Source organism: Synchiropus splendidus, chromosome 6 (assembly GCF_027744825.2).
Source record: "Synchiropus splendidus isolate RoL2022-P1 chromosome 6, RoL_Sspl_1.0, whole genome shotgun sequence".
NCBI lineage: Eukaryota > Metazoa > Chordata > Actinopteri > Syngnathiformes > Callionymidae > Synchiropus > Synchiropus splendidus.
In genome coordinates this window covers 9,429,236-9,444,683 of record NC_071339.1, presented here as the reverse complement: position 1 = coordinate 9,444,683, position 15,448 = coordinate 9,429,236, and the positions used below count along the sequence as shown (strand labels likewise).

Sequence of the window (15,448 nt, the reverse complement as noted above, 5' to 3'; positions counted from 1 at the left end):
ACAGCCTGCCACACATCTAAGTACATTGTACCTGCATTAACCTTCCCCACTATTACTAACAGGCCGACTCAACATTTTTGTCAGAATATAAATTTGACTTCCTAACACATCATGAAAGGTCACAAGTCCATTTCATGAAGTCTTATTTTAGTCTTCCAGTCTCGCTGCAGGTGAGCATGCTCTTGTACTGAAAGATTTTTCAGGAGTCAGGTTCAATGTTCCCTCTGTCTGACTTTGAGTTACATGAGGGAAAACAAGAGTGTGTTGGTGAAGTATCACAGTATAGTGTTTAATTGTTTTTACCTGCGTCATCATTGAGAAACCCTCCTGCTCCAGGAGCATGAATGAATCTGTTTTTTTAACTGATATTTCCCGTATTATTAATTAATATAAAATAATAATAATAACAACAACAACAAGAATAAGAAGAACAACAACAACAATAATAATAATAATAAATGTTTTTGGCTTGTGTCTTTTTGATCTATCTAACAATTGTCTTTTTTATATTCAGTATCTAACTAACACTTTCATTTTGAAAAAATAATAAAAATAATAATCTGGCAGTAGAATACCTCCAAAACGAAATAGTGATTTTTGCAGAGGGAGAGGTTATGAAATATTGGCAGAATTTCAATATAACATGTGGATCTACCGTCTCTTGAAGCATTGATCTCTCTCTGTCGAGAGAGAACTGCAAGACTTTTGGACGGTTTGAAGCAGAACCTCTCGACGTGTCAACATAGTGGGTCTGAAGCCTGCGGTCGAATATCAGGTGACTAAAGACAAACTTGGCGTGTGATTTTAGCAGCTCAATAAGGATAAGGCAACTGTGAAGAGTTTTCTGCATGATGCCAGTTTTCCGAGGCTTGACACAAGATGAAAAAAAAAAATCTGTACGCACACACATCCATATAAATGTTTATTATGTATATTATTATTTATTTTTATTTATTCGTAAGCCCTGCTGACGTTTTCTGTAGCTTATTAAATGAATGTACGCACACGCTTTATTTGCTCACGTCGTGTCGAGAAGAACCTCATCGTGGACTGTGTCTAGAACACATTAAAAAGTTATTTTGGAGTTCCATTCAGAGCAGGGGGAAGTCATGGCTGTCCTCAAATGAAGAACATGCAGCCCTGATATGAGGGCCATATTTTTGTGTGAGTGAAGAAAGTCCATTCTTCAGTGAGAAACAGTGCGTCAAATAACCAGCAGATGTCTCTTAGGAGGTGAGCATTTGGGCTTCAGATGCGATCAGTCACAGGCCTTCAGCTCACGCCACATCTAATGGAAGTACTATTACTATGGTATATAAGAGCTATTGTTACATTATATTACTATAGTATCAATAACCTTTACATACGTATACATATTACATACCTATAACTGTCATATCTTTCTCTTATTATCTAAATATACAATTAATATTTTGGTGAATTCACCCATTTCCGTCGGTGAACTGAAATTGACGGATTCTTCAGCCTTTATTTTCACAACTTTCTCCAGTGTGAATACACACTGAAGACATTGAGCATATGAAGCATGATATATGGCAGTATGTGACAAAGAAACAAAATGTTAAATATTTGTTAATGACTCAAAGTAGCCACCATGCCAAGAGTGAGCAAAGCAGTCATGAAAGCAAATGCTTGCTGTTTCGAGGCCTGCAGTGAGATAAATACAGACAATACGAATGAGAGGTGTGACTTTTGATCTGGGCTGTAAAACGAAATATAATAAAATAAGGTTGTTCTCACTGCTTTTCATACATTAAGACTGAATTAATTTGGTCACCATCGTACTTCTATATCAAACAAAACTACAAAGTTAACTTGAAATTTTCCGCCTCTTTGTGAGCACTTTAACCTCACATAAATTGACTACATAAAAAAGGCAGTCATCAGTCAACATAAACAGAAACTCATTAGATATATTAGATAATCAGAACACACGCATTCAAAGAAGAACAAACGTGGTTAAACAAAAGAGGATTCGATTTCCAACAAAGTGGTGTAAAATAATCTCATGAAGCAACAAGGTGATGACCAGACAAGTCAGAAGAAAAGGCAAACATGCCAATGAATTTATAAAACTTTGGAAAGACTCAGTCATATAGGCAGAACACAGGTTCACCACCTAATCGGTAGAAAATATTATTAAAAAGGAATTTCATGCATCAAATCCCAGCAATGATTCTTCACTATTAGGTTGAGCCTGATCATGTGGTTTTGATTCAGGTGCTGGGGTGGAGGCTGTCCGTCTTAGATGATCACTAAAGGTCTTCATGGAGGGCAGACGTGAGGCTTTATTATCAGTTCCCAATTGTGTGTAGCTCTCACACGGCGCTCAGTGTCCAAAGAGAAGGTCCAAGAGAGCAGAATGTGTCTCCAAGGTCTGTTCCATCAGATCCAATAAAGTTCAGAAGGTTTCACACCAAACAGCTTTAGTAGCTGTGGGACCCAAACTGAGCCCTGGAAACAGCGAGAATAGTCACGTTGACATCAGAATCAGAAGAGCGAGTCATGGAGGACGCTGGCCAGGGTTTCTGCTTGTTCGTCACCTGCACAGCTGTGAGCAGCAGGGAAATATATATTTGTAAAACATTCTAGTTCATCTGAAGTGACTAATTTCTTCAATGACACCTGAATAAAACACGTATCATTCAACATAGAAATAGCAGCAATTAAAAAAAAACAGCAACAGGTTCAGGACACATCGCGACTAGACTTCGGGCGCCCTCTAGTGGAGAACACAACAATCACCATAGACTGCAGAACGTGACCAACTCCACACATGAAAGTCCCACCTTGCCAAGCCCCAGTCTGTGACGTGACTGTGCATGTGTTTAAAAGTCACTGAGGATGCTGATGTCAGCAAACTCTTTCTTGTATCGGTGGGCAGACAGGGTGAGGACGAAGGCCCATTTCAAGGTCATGAAGCTCCAAACACAGGACAAGTAGAGGCTTCGCGGGTCAGACAGAGCTGTGGAGAGCACACAGAAAAGAAATCTGTTACTGATCAGCCCAAATCTCAAGTCCTGACATGTGTCGATCGACCTTGGGAACACAGTCGAGCAGGCCACACAACAGACACTCCACTGAGGGTGTTTCTATAACTATTTTAACGGCACTAAAATGGCAGGGCACGCCCCTTTGAACAGAAGCCAACAGTTGCCAGTTGTTTTAAAACGAAATCCACAGGAACAGCACTTTGCAAATGGATTCAGGTTGTGAATGAAAATAGAAATTAAGACTTTCTAAAACTATTTTTCCACTATATTGTCACTCCAACAGTTCATTTGGTTCATTTTAAACCAAATTTCAAAGCCTTTATCATCAATATAGGGTAAAAAAAAAAAAGAGTCTTATAATGCCCAGCAACAGTTGAAACATTTTAAGAGCGGCATAAATCTCATTTGTTTTCCAGATTAATCATTATGAGCTTTAGAAAATTCAACACTGGATCCTGTCTGCACCTGAACAGCAAGAGATGAGAGTGACTGTAGTATAGGAGTGATGAGCCCCCTGAACACTGGGATATGTGCAGCGTGTGACCTGGTCAAACTGGGCAAGATGGTGGAGATCAGAGGGAGATTGGATCATCCATATTTAACTAGTGACGATAAATTGGGAGAATTAGTATTGACGCATCAGTATTATAGTTTTAGGATTATGTTTAACCCCCCACAGTTGATTCACCAACACTAATGTGCTTTTATCTTTAGGCGACAGAGTTTTGAAATGAAATATTCAACATTGATATCACTATTTCGAAAGGCTTAAGAGATGAAGATATACAGTGAGAGAAATCTTCAGTATCGACTACCTCCATCACAATAGATGGTGCTTTGACCATGTCTCCACCACGTCCCTGCACACTGTGAAGCCTCGGCTCCAGGATGCACTGGTTGTGGCCCGTCACTGTCTCGCTGTACAGGTAAACATCTTCATCAGAGGGTGAATATTCCACTTCAGAATCAGAGTGGCACCTCTGTCATTACCATGTCATATAAGCCCCATTGTCTCCTCACTAGGGGGGCAGTTTTCAATCTTTATTTACTGTACAAACTATAATTACATCAAGCGCCATATTTGCACATTGACTTGTTTAAAGGCTGCAATGCTGCCAGTCACAATTTTGCCCCCATGGGTTAGTACTGTGTGTCCAAGCTTTTTTGAGCCACGGCACACTTGGTTCATTGAAAAACACCAGAGGCTCACCACCAAAGGAGCCTCGGCCAAGGCGCAACTGTGCAGTCAGAAGTCCTCTAGGAAATCCCTTTCAATTCGTTTAAAATTATATTTTTTCATGTAGTTTACACTGTTTCAATTTTATCACAATCTCTTTCATGTGATTTTATTCTCTAGTCTCTTAGTTTATAGCCATCTTTTAAACAACGAAGCACTCCGCTAGTCTACAAGTGTCTCTCTGGCGCACACAGTCTTTGGCGTTGCGGGATCGAACACTCCATCATTCTGTTGTGAAGGTGTGTGGCCACATTAGAAGCACATCAGGTTTAAAAACAACTCGGAAGTTGTAGCGAGTGATGAACGAATAACGCATCCGCATAGCTCTTTAGTGTATAGAAAGAATGTGCCAGAATTTAATGTCATCATATCGTCCGTCAAACACACAAGATGGCTCTTCGATCAGTGAGGACCAACTTACACTCCTTGTTGTGGATGGCAACTGACAAAAAGGTGAAAAAGGCGATGACAGCCAGCAGGCAGAAGACAACCCCCATCACGAAAAAGAACTTCAGCCCTTTCAGCCACGTCCTCCAGTAGTCCTGCAGGTACATGACGTGAGTGATCAAGGCCCAAAGGGCCAGCACGCCTGAGGGAGCGAGAGAGGGAGAGAGAACACTGTCAGGTCCGCTGAAAGGTGTTCAAACTCGGATTTGATAATCTTACTGAAAGACAAATATTTAACCCCTACGCAAGGTTTCACTTTGTCAGAGTGACTAAACAAATGAGTGAGTTTTCGCCAGGTTTCACCGTGACAATCCTGGCCTCACGTTTTCCATCATCTGCTGTGATCACTAACCAATGTTTTCAGTGATCAAGTTATTTTGAAAGGTCAGTAAATCAGAGTGAGTGTGCAGTTTTGTAGCAAACACATGATGCAGCATGTTGCCCAACATTGCTGAGTCAAGTTGATAAGTTTCCCTCATTCCTCTTCACTCTACCAAAAATAAGCTGACAGGCTGTGTCCTGGTTACAGACAAAGTATTCACTGCAGGCTTGCATATTCACTTGTCGTCCAGGTGAAACATTACGGCCTGAGTCAAGGTTCAACAGTTTTGAACCTGGAAGAAGTTAATGGCAAACAAGTTAACGGCTTGATATTTTAGTTCTCTTATGAATCAAGAAAAAGGTCACTTATGAATCCAACTTGGGCAGAGCCCTCACAGCAAAGCTGAACTTCAGAGATACCAGCGGGACGCCGCGATATCTGCCGTATCTAATATCCCAAACACCTCAGTAAATGTTAGCAGGCTCTCATGACTGAGTTGGGAGCTGACTGAAGAGCCACAGTGGTCTTTAAAAGGTAATTCCTCTGAAGCTTAACTGACTGACTGAGGTCAGAGGTCAAAGATGTAAACTACATCTGCTATGACATAACATTTACAGACATAAATGAGAGTGCATTGTGCAAGAGTGTAAAACAAATAGATATTTTTGGTGGAAACATATTTCTGTTTTCTGATATTTATTTATTCATTCACACACTCAGATGGCCACTCATGCGACCAGTTTGTCAAGTCTGTTAATTTTATGGTGACAACTGACAATAACATGAAGGTGTAGGAGTAACAACCTTAAAGTCGGCCATGGTCAATGTGTTATGTATATTCAGCTTGGATTCAGACAGAAAATACATGGCCACAGCACTACCATAACAATAGTTTCCAAGTTCAGGTCTTGAAACAAAGCTGTCATAAGTAACAGTTCAAAACACTGAAGAACGAACAAGTGCCTGAACCAACCACACCAAGTCCTTCTCTACAACTACGGTGCAATGCATTAACTTCGGCCCCAACGTGTACAAGGTCATCATTAACCCTAGTGTTGTTCAAAGTTTTAAAAACAGATTTTTGGGGTTAAGCAACACATTTTTTTTTCCAGAATACATTGTCTTACTTAACAATAAAGTCGTTTTTTTGTTTTGTTTTGGGTTTTTTTTTTTTTTTTTCAAAAACAGACGCTAGCACGCATAAACTTGCAGTGGATGAAAACGTTTGAAGAATATGAGTTAAGTTTCGCAGACATTTGGAGTCAACATTAACAGTCAGCTCAATGTTGTTTACCTGAGAGTCCCCCCATGGCCGCAGTCCACGGCTGGCCGTACGCGATGTTCCACACCAGGAAGGCAGAAAAGCCCATGAGCACTCCAAAAGACGCGTAACCTATGCTCAGGTACGTTTTGTTAACAGCCATGGTCCCCAGAACACGGTGGCTCTCAGGTGGAAGGTCGCAAAACAAGCTCGACAAGAAGCGAGTCTGTGTTCAAATGGAAGCAGCAGCGAGCGCGTTATCTCACAACGACTGCATCCGGTCCAAATGCTCGGCGATCCCCGGGCATAAACATGACGCTGCAATCACAAAAACCATGATTTTTTTTTCAAGTCGCCAGACAGAAGGATTTCGTCAGTCCTTGTTGATGAGAAACCGAGACAGCGCCCCCTACTGGTACAAATGTGAGCACCATCAACAACAACAAGTAAAACCACCGGGCGAATCCTCCAACGATCATTCTTATAGGACATGAGTGGAAAAAGCTATACCAAAACCAGTAACAAAACCAGTCTTACGGACCGATCAGGTCCAACACGACGGTTCAATGATGATAACAATTCAACTCGTATTAGATTTTTGAATACAAACTGACTAAAAAACGACAAACGCAGTGTATTTAATTTAAAAAGTTCATAAATGTTGGGTATAACTAGCGCATTAGTGTTGTAAAATTTGTCAGAGCAGTTGCACTGTAACGCTATAGCGTTCATAACGTCAGTGGCCACATATGAATTACAACTTATAAAACATGTAAAAGTGGAGTCACAACATGTGTCCGTTTGTAGGATGTATCCTACCGTTGACGTCACATCTGTCAGGCGTGATTTGATTTTTCTAAACTTTAAAGTATATGCAGACTTTGAAACTTCAAAAATCTTCAATCCAATAATTTAGTTTTTTGTTGTCTATAACAGCAAAAGGCGCGATGTATTTACGGTTGAATAGTGGAGGCGTCTAAAAGTAAAAAAAAAAAAAAAATATATATATATATATATATATATATATATATATATATATATATATATATATATATATTTGTTTTTTTTTAGTATCTGCACACTTTCTATGTGCAGATAGTCACTCTCTATCTGCACATAGAAAGTGACTGTCCAGCTCTTAATGTTCTCACTTAAAAAAAAAAAAAAAAAAAAAAAAAACTATATATATATATATATATATATTTTTTTTTTTTTTTTTTTTTTTTTAAGTGAGAACATTAAGAGCTGGACAGTCACTTTCTATGTGCAGATATTACAATAATAGATTCAAGCGAACTCTTCTCAGCTATTTTCGTGTACGTCTCAAGCGTGTCCACGTTTGAACGTGCAGAAGTTGTTCCTTCCCCTTGCAGGGGAGTGGGGGCGCTGATGAACCGATGAGTTCTGCAAACAGCTGCACATCCGATTGTGATGAAGAAGAGGAGAAGAGGGGCAGGCAGCTGGTGACAGCCAGAGTCAACCGCTCCCCCAACAGTCGCTCAACTGGCTCAAACTGAGCAATAACTCGCGCACAGTTGGACTGAAGACACCTCTGAAGCCGCCGGGTCTGACTTCACACTGAGCTGATGCTCCGGATAATGCCGCTGTTTACCGACCGAGGCAGCGCTGTTGCATCGAGTGGCAGCATATGTCCCGTTAGCTCCGGTAACTTTGGGAATCCAGCTGGTAGTATTTAGGTCTTGTCCGACGATACGTTCTGGTGAAGCCCGCAGTTGTTATCCGGCTTGGTTTCGCCTGTCAGCCCGCTGACAACACGCCAGGTGGTCGCCTACTACTCCAAGATGGGTGACATAAACCCATCGACATCCCGTGCATTTCAGTCTGAGGTAAGGAGCATGTTAATCGATGACGTGCTGATCTGAAATAACAAACTTTTGTCATGACGCGAGTGAACTTGTCGGAGGTGTTTGACACCACGGTGCCAATTGTGTCGATTAGTTAGCATTTTAGCTGTTGAGATAACGTTAGCTGATGTGACATAAACTGGCTTAAGCGTTCATAACAAGCTTCCACGGAAACAAAGCTGTGTCGTTGTTGAAGTTATACTCGATTCCGAAAGGGGTGCCCCGATAATAACGAAGGCAATACCGTGTGTGTCACTTTATCAACGGCTAACATTCCATCACCGTTGGCGAACATGCTAATATAGCACCAGGGTTTGCTGCTCACTCGTTTCATCCTAATACCGCCGACGAACATCGAGATCTCCGTTCACCACCAAATAACACAGTGTCGTTGCACCTTCAACTACTTCAGTTGTCGTACTTTAATTTGTTTCTTCGACTTCGTCAGCCTCGTTAGCATCTTAGCATCAGTTACTTATTGACTGTCCTCGGTTAGCTGATGTGGCTAACTGCGCGTCGATCCTGGATTGTTTTCTCTGTGGGGGTTGGTCTGAATTAAAGAACTTTAAAACAGTGAGTGTTTCGCCGTTTTTTTTCACGTCATTGGTTTGATAGTTTCCAACTGCGGTTCCAGCGTTTAGAGAAGCGTCTTTAAATATAATGGAAATGTTCGAAAAGCTGTGACAAGCTGTGCTTTCATTTTAAAAACAGACATTTTACTCAGGTGGCTGGTTCCTCCAGAGATTGCTGTCTTGACAAAGAGATGGGAACAACCTTTATCTGTTGCTGTGCACTTAGAATCTTACCAAAATAGACATATATAATGGCGATTCTGAACTTGTAGGCTGGACAACCTGGCCAGGCCGTGCACCTGATGGCTGGCAGAGGTGCCAAATGCCGAGACTCGAGGATCGTCAGGGCGACAAACTGCTATTGAGCTATTACAATGTTACGTTTCCAAACAACACTGCACTAGTGTTTACCACTTGCAACAGCACAGTCTGATGAGTCACATGTTCATCAACCCATGCACATTATATGTCGACAAATTGACTATTAAGATGGCTATAACTTGACACATAACTAGTGTTCAGGAAAATAACATTTTTTGTCTGTTGACTATTTACAACAGTATAATCACGAGTCTTTATGTTCATCAAGCTGCGTAGTCCGACAAGTTCAATCGCCTAAAGAGTCGGTGACTTGTTAAAACACTAGTCTGGAGCCACTGACATTGTATTCTGGTGTTATTAAGTAGTTGATGTCGCCAAATTCATGAACTGATTTTACATGAGTATTCTGTATTTTAGAATAACCTGTCCACATGTTCAATATGTCTAAGTAAAGGTTAAATATTTAAGTATTTTCCACCTCAACTTTAGCATGAATTCTTCATCACTGTTTCACAACTGTGTTTTTTTTCCAATAAGAGGGGGAAAGATGAACTGTCTGGTGTTAGGCGTAACTGTGTCTGTAATAAGCTTGGCTCACTGAAAAGATATAGTCAACCTAATGTTGCCATTGCTTGTGTTTCAGGGCTTCAGTCCATCGTACAAAAGGAGGAGGACAGTTGAGGATTTTAACAAGTTTTGCACTTTTGTTTTGGCCTATGCTGGCTACATCCCATATCCAGAAGAAGTAAGTAATGATGAAGGACTCTGTTGAATTGTTGGAGGTCCAGGAGGATCTCCCAATGCTTCCCAAGTTTACCTTTTAAAAATTAAGGAAACTTTTACTCTGAACCTGAAATGAGTTTGTTTCTCAAGTGCAACAGTTAGGAATTAGGACCTAACTGGATGATCCAATGGGAGTGTTTAGGGGATGGCAAGAGAGCAGTGGACGAAGGACTGAGATCCGTTAATGATTTTTTTTTTTTTTTTTAATTGCTGTTCTTTGCTTGTGTTTTGACAAGCAACCTGCTTTTTGTTGACACGTTTTTCTTTGAGAGTCGCTACACTATCCAAGTGAACCAGACTGGGACTGTCTGTAACTAATAACTTAACAATCCCCACAAAGAGAATTTTAACATCTCACGATAAAGTTGATAAAGTTTAGCCACAGCAAACTGTTTGTTCAGTCATACACATCAGCTTGACTTCCCCTGTCTCTAAATTTAGTTGCAAAAATACCAGCATTTGGTCACAGCCTGAAGCCCTGTCAATGCATATATCGCAGACAATCATTGTAGTTCATGATTCAAATTCCAATCAATGGTGCAACTCTGTTTCGGTGTATTCCATCTCTCCATCATCACTGACGGAGCCCGGAACACAGTGGGACAGTCTGACTGATGCTTCCTCTGACTAAGGTCTTGCGCCCTTCAGTCTTGTTTCAAAATGTCTTGCACTTGTGTTCTTTTTTTAACGGCGGTTGGTTTATTCAGACTTGGTTTCTGAGAATATTTACCTGTGGTTGGTCACTTGCTCTTGCAGTCTTTCCTGTGGCAATGTAGTGCTTTCTGACACCTGCTGCTGAAATGGCCTGCTGTTGTGCTTATGATCTCAACCAGACGCATACAGAGTTTATTGGAAAAATATAATCACAACGCTCAAGTATACAATTCAGTGTCATCGAGTTCTACTGTTAGGTTTCACTGTGATGTTAGTTGTTGACTGTAGACTTGCTTATGAACAAGTCATTGGTATAAGTGTTGTTGATGGATCATACCCTGATTTCATACTTCTTTTCTGGTCACTTCAGTCTTAATTCATATAGTATAGTCTTCACTAAATGTGTCTTAACTTTGTTCCCTCAGGACTCCCCCCTACGCAGTAGTTCCAGTCCTCCCAACAGCACAGGCAGCACAGCAGACAGTGATGGCTGGACGCCAGGACCTTCACCTTCCAGTGCTCAGCGCCCCTCCAAAGTCCCCCAGGAGAGGAGCCGTAAGCGAGCACTGCCTGCTGCCGCATTGTCTAGTCACACCAAGAAAGAGGTTAGAGGGTCACGTGATGTCAACGCCTTCATTCCCTCCATTCCTCCTGAACTCATGTTCATTTTGCTTGATTCTGTTTTGCCCCGGCCAGGAGTACTCGTCGTCTCTGCAGCACACAAATGGCAACTTTCACCCAGATGACTGTCGAAAAGCCGAGAAGCTGAAGAAGAAGAAAAGGAGGAAGGAGAAGGACGATCCAAATGAGGAGGAAAGTCAGCAGACCTACTTCCCACAGCTGCAGTCCCCCTTCTCCTTCAACGGCCACACAGTAAAACAGGAGCCTGAAGATGATTTCAGCATTCCCCTCCACCCTCAGCGATTGCACAGCCCACCACCGTGCAAAGAGGAGCAGAATGAAGAGCAGCCATCCTGGGACGGGCGGGACCTCAAGGAAGGCGTGGTGAAGGTGCAGAAGGTGGAGGGCGTTCCAGGGAACAGAACCGTGTTCCGACAGGGGAAGCAAGTGGTGTTTAGGGACGAAGACGGATCAGGGGAGGACGAGGACATCATGGTGGACTCAGGTGAGCTGGTCTCAAATATTGCTGCTGCTTTGATTCCTGACGCAAATAAACTCAAACTTTTGTTTTATATTTAATGAGAAACAACTTGTTTCCATAACATTGCTATTGCATAACAGTTGACAATGGTCAATGTCGTGAGGTGACTTGAGATAATCCTAAATGAAGGATCTGATAGCACAGTGCTGAAGACATCACTTCAGAGAATACAATCCTAATCTTTTGAACTAGTTTCAGTGTTCCTGCTACTGATGCAGGTACCAGGGCCACCTACCTGTACATCATTGAAACAGTAAAAAACTTTCTGATGTATGTGGGTAAAGTAAAATTTGATCATAACATTTGAAGTGTTTATAATTGAGTAGACTGAGAAATGAGGTCCATATTGGCTGTGTTGTGCTGGCTGACCCCTGATTCTGTGGCTGACGCTTGGCTAAACCATGAACTGTGTTGGTCTTGGCTGCGTGTGCTTGTTTTCCTCATCTCCAAATGGGAAGTGAAATGCCATGTGTTGAAACACCTGATCTGATCATCTCTCCATGCTGGGGCTGACTTCTGTGCCACTGGGCACCTTTTCACTTTATTGTTAACATGAATCCCCGGCAGCATCCGTGTCTCAGAGTGAACTCATATGCTCAGGTGCTGAGCCACTTTAAAGCAATTATATATTTTTTAAATGTCTTATGAATGGGTGGAATAATGTAGCATTCATTGCGGAAACGTGTTGCCAGGTAATGGATGGTGGTTTCTTTCCAAGTACATCGAGGACGTATTGTGACTGAAACATCGATCCTGTGCTCCTGGCTATTTACACGTGGATTCATGCGACTCCTCGTGTGGTTTGCTTAAAGTAACAATACATCCATTCAGATTGTGGAAAAAGTGCCCATGTAACCGCAGCCCATGTCACACCTTAGTTGCTCTAGTCGTCTCAATAATGCTTGGAAAACACACAAGTTGGTGCGCTACTTGATAGGGGTGCGCCAAAATATGAGATAAGATATAGTGTAATATTTCCTTGCGCCCTATGTTGTCGATCCAGGGGCGCCAAGCATCATATTGAAACAAACTACGGCCGTTCAAAAAGCTTTTGCGCACAAAAAGCCCGCTGCAATTCTTCAAAGCGCCACATGATGGCGCCACTTCGCATGAAAAAGCAAAGCGCAGGCAACATAGTCAGAATTTCTTAAGCAACATGGGGAATGTGAGGTATAATATAGGCAAAGATGTTGTGAAAGTATGGTGAGTACCCACTCTTACTATGTGACGTAACTCTGAATGGAACAAAAGGCAGGTTGTGTGATGAGACTGATGATAGTGTAAGCGCTCAGTGATTTGCTTCTCTTCCACAGATGACGACTCGTGGGACCTGGTGACTTGTTTCTGCATGAAACCTTTCGCCGGACGGGCCATGATCGAGTGTAACAAATGCAACACCTGGATCCACTTGTCCTGTGCCAAGATCCGCAAGAGCCACGTGCCAGAGACTTACGTGTGCCAGAGCTGCCGAGAAGCTCACGGACTCCCAGACGCCCGTCGCTCGCACCGCTCGCGCGTCGGGCCGCGCAAACATCTGTTGGACTGACCCTTGGAAACTGCACTCTGACCTCTTCCAACGTTGTCTCACTTCACCTGCCAGATCGATCCTTCCTCCGATTCAGGTCTTGCACCCGTCAGTCTCTGTCTGTCATGCATGGTCATGAATCTAGATGCTCTAAGGACTCGTGTGGACCTGGTCCAAGCCAGTTACTCATTTGAAATGTGTCATTTTAGAGTAACAGGTCCTTCATGTTCTCTACTGACTCGGAGCGTAATGCAATCACTCAGTCAGACGGCATTAGTGAACACTGGAAGCATTTGAAATGCCGTTTGGAGGGAGCTTTTGTTTTTGTTTTTTTGAAGGACATGACAACATGAACATCCCTCAAGCCCTTTTCAGACCAAACTGGACATAACTCTTCTTCATTGTACATCATACCCGTTGAGAACAAGCCAAGCCTTGTCTTATTGCTTCAGAGGGGCGATAGCAATAAGCTGAGGCCAACTCCACCAGAACAAAGATGTAGATGCTGCGTCCGCTTCATCTGTCTATTATGTTGTCAAGGATTTTAGCCCAACCAAACCAACACCATCCACGTTGTCTTCAAATCGCCGCTGTTCAGCCATTCAAGGAGTTTTTTAACCTGCTTTTGGGATTTTTTTTTTCTATCACTGAATTAATTTATTTCACAGTTAAGTTTGTCACCGGGATGGAAACATGGTGGGGTTTGTTTCTTATAGTATTCAATCTCACAGATTTTTTTACGTTTATCTGACGTGGCTTAAAAAAAAAAACATCTCATAGGAGGAATTTTCGTGTTTAAGCATCAAGAGAATCAAAGAGTAACTTCACGGTTCATTCTCTTCTGATCCGTTTACCAGAGGGTCGGCAGCACTCTTGGTGGCCTGGAATATTCTGGAAAAGGTGTGTTTCTCAGTCAATGGAAATGGAATTGGTGCACCAGTCCCAGCTTAGATGTCCCGTTCTGACCCATCTCACCGCAGTATTCTCGCCTCCTCGTGCACTCGTACAGTAACTTTGTTACTTGGTGTGCTTGGGAGGGATTTTAAGTTGTTGCTCACGTGCCAAGTACAGCTGGGTCTGTTGGCTGAAACTCTGTTCTTCCCAGTTAGGTAAAAGCCATACACAGGATTGACGCGTGTCACAGTTCCATGAACTGAGATCAGGTTTTCCACTTGAGAATCTCAGACCCAACCTCTTCAAATGACTTCTCTGAAATTCACAAAAGTGTTTCACCCTTGCTGAACTAAGTCTATTTTTGGTACAAAGTGTATGGCTGGAGGTTGAGAAGATGTTTGGCCTACACGTGTAATTTTCCTTTTCATAGCGCTCATTGTAATGCAGCTTGTTTACTGTGACCCTGGGTTGCCTGATCCCTCGTCAAGAAAGCGTTGTCTGTACTGTGGTGCAAACTGTTTCTATGAAACTACTGTAAAATATTGTAAATAAAGAGTTGCCATTTTAACAACCCTGCTGGCGTTCTCACTCGTACCCACTCCATTCACATCTCAAACTGCTGACCTGCTGCGACAATTCAGCCAGACGCTTGAAGAGAGGCCTGTCTCAACTACAGAGGTTGTAGGTTTTTGTTCCAACTGATCAAGCTCACACATTTTTTTTCGATATATTTTCAGTTATATCTGTTTGCAAAGGTGTCGATGAAACGCTTCATCAACGCCCTCAGTTATTATGGAAAGAACTTCTTGCGGTTAAAAAAGACTTAAAACAGACCAAAACATCTTTCATACTGCAAGGGTGAATTCTACGGTGAGAATGAGAAACCCCTTGAACTTGTCTACATCCTCGGACTGTGGGAGCAGCATTGTGCAAAGCAGCTAGCTGCACTCAGTACTTGACACCATAGACAACAAACAATAAAATAAAGAGAAACGTGAGATATTGAACCGCTACTGTTCTGTCACCAGCCGACCGGGCGTCGATTTGAGCCGAAAATCATCTTTCAGACTGCTATTCTAACACAATCAGTAATAAACACCAGCAATAACTATAACTCCGTGGCTGCAGGAGATGACATTGGCCCGGTCACATGATACCATTATCAGCACACGCATGTTATATAGGCGTTTACATGTTTAAAACAACTACAGTATTGACTGAGAAAAGTGAGCATTTTGTTCAGTCAACAGAAGCAACATGGCACAAGAAAAAATATTGTAAAATAAAAAGAAATGCAACAACCTAAAAATAGATATTACAATGGTTTTGTAAGATTTATTTTCTATTAATCTTACTATTCTCTGTTGACAAATGACATATGTAGTTGGTGA

The 15,448-nt window shown here is 42.0% G+C and overlaps 2 protein-coding genes across 2 annotated transcripts; one reads left to right on the top strand and one right to left on the bottom strand.

The window, feature by feature from the left end:
- Window positions 1-544: 544 nt before the first annotated feature.
- slc48a1b (solute carrier family 48 member 1b) lies at window positions 545-7,075 on the bottom strand. The gene is made up of 4 exons (XM_053868233.1): window positions 6,315-7,075; window positions 4,673-4,840; window positions 2,811-2,986; window positions 545-2,572 (listed from the first exon to the last, which is right to left on the bottom strand). The coding sequence occupies exons 1-3, from the start codon at window positions 6,442-6,444 to the stop codon at window positions 2,850-2,852; spliced, it is 435 nt and encodes a 144-aa protein (XP_053724208.1). The 5' UTR covers window positions 6,445-7,075; the 3' UTR covers window positions 545-2,572; window positions 2,811-2,849.
- Window positions 7,076-7,728: 653 nt separating this feature from the next.
- On the top strand, window positions 7,729-14,612 carry phf13 (PHD finger protein 13). The gene is made up of 5 exons (XM_053868201.1): window positions 7,729-8,128; window positions 9,683-9,784; window positions 10,902-11,081; window positions 11,173-11,602; window positions 12,952-14,612. The coding sequence occupies exons 1-5, from the start codon at window positions 8,084-8,086 to the stop codon at window positions 13,182-13,184; spliced, it is 990 nt and encodes a 329-aa protein (XP_053724176.1). The 5' UTR covers window positions 7,729-8,083; the 3' UTR covers window positions 13,185-14,612.
- The last annotated feature ends 836 nt before the right edge of the window (window positions 14,613-15,448 follow it).

What these genes read in the sequence shown, in the direction of transcription:
- phf13 (XM_053868201.1), top strand. Translation starts at nt 8,084, where the DNA reads ATGGGTGACATAAACCCATCGACATCCCGTGCATTTCAGTCTGAG. An exon ending in ACATCCCATATCCAGAAGAA is followed by an intron (nt 9,785 to 10,901) that starts GTAAGTAATGAT and finishes TTGTTCCCTCAG; the next exon opens with GACTCCCCCCTACGCAGTAG. An exon ending in GGACATCATGGTGGACTCAG is followed by an intron (nt 11,603 to 12,951) that starts GTGAGCTGGTCT and finishes TCTCTTCCACAG; the next exon opens with ATGACGACTCGTGGGACCTG.
- slc48a1b (XM_053868233.1), bottom strand. Translation starts at nt 6,444, where the DNA reads ATGGCTGTTAACAAAACGTACCTGAGCATAGGTTACGCGTCTTTTGGA. An exon ending in GGCCATGGGGGGACTCTCAG is followed by an intron (nt 4,841 to 6,314) that starts GTAAACAACATT and finishes TCGCTCCCTCAG; the next exon opens with GCGTGCTGGCCCTTTGGGCC. An exon ending in TGCCATCCACAACAAGGAGT is followed by an intron (nt 2,987 to 4,672) that starts GTAAGTTGGTCC and finishes TGCTCTCCACAG; the next exon opens with CTCTGTCTGACCCGCGAAGC.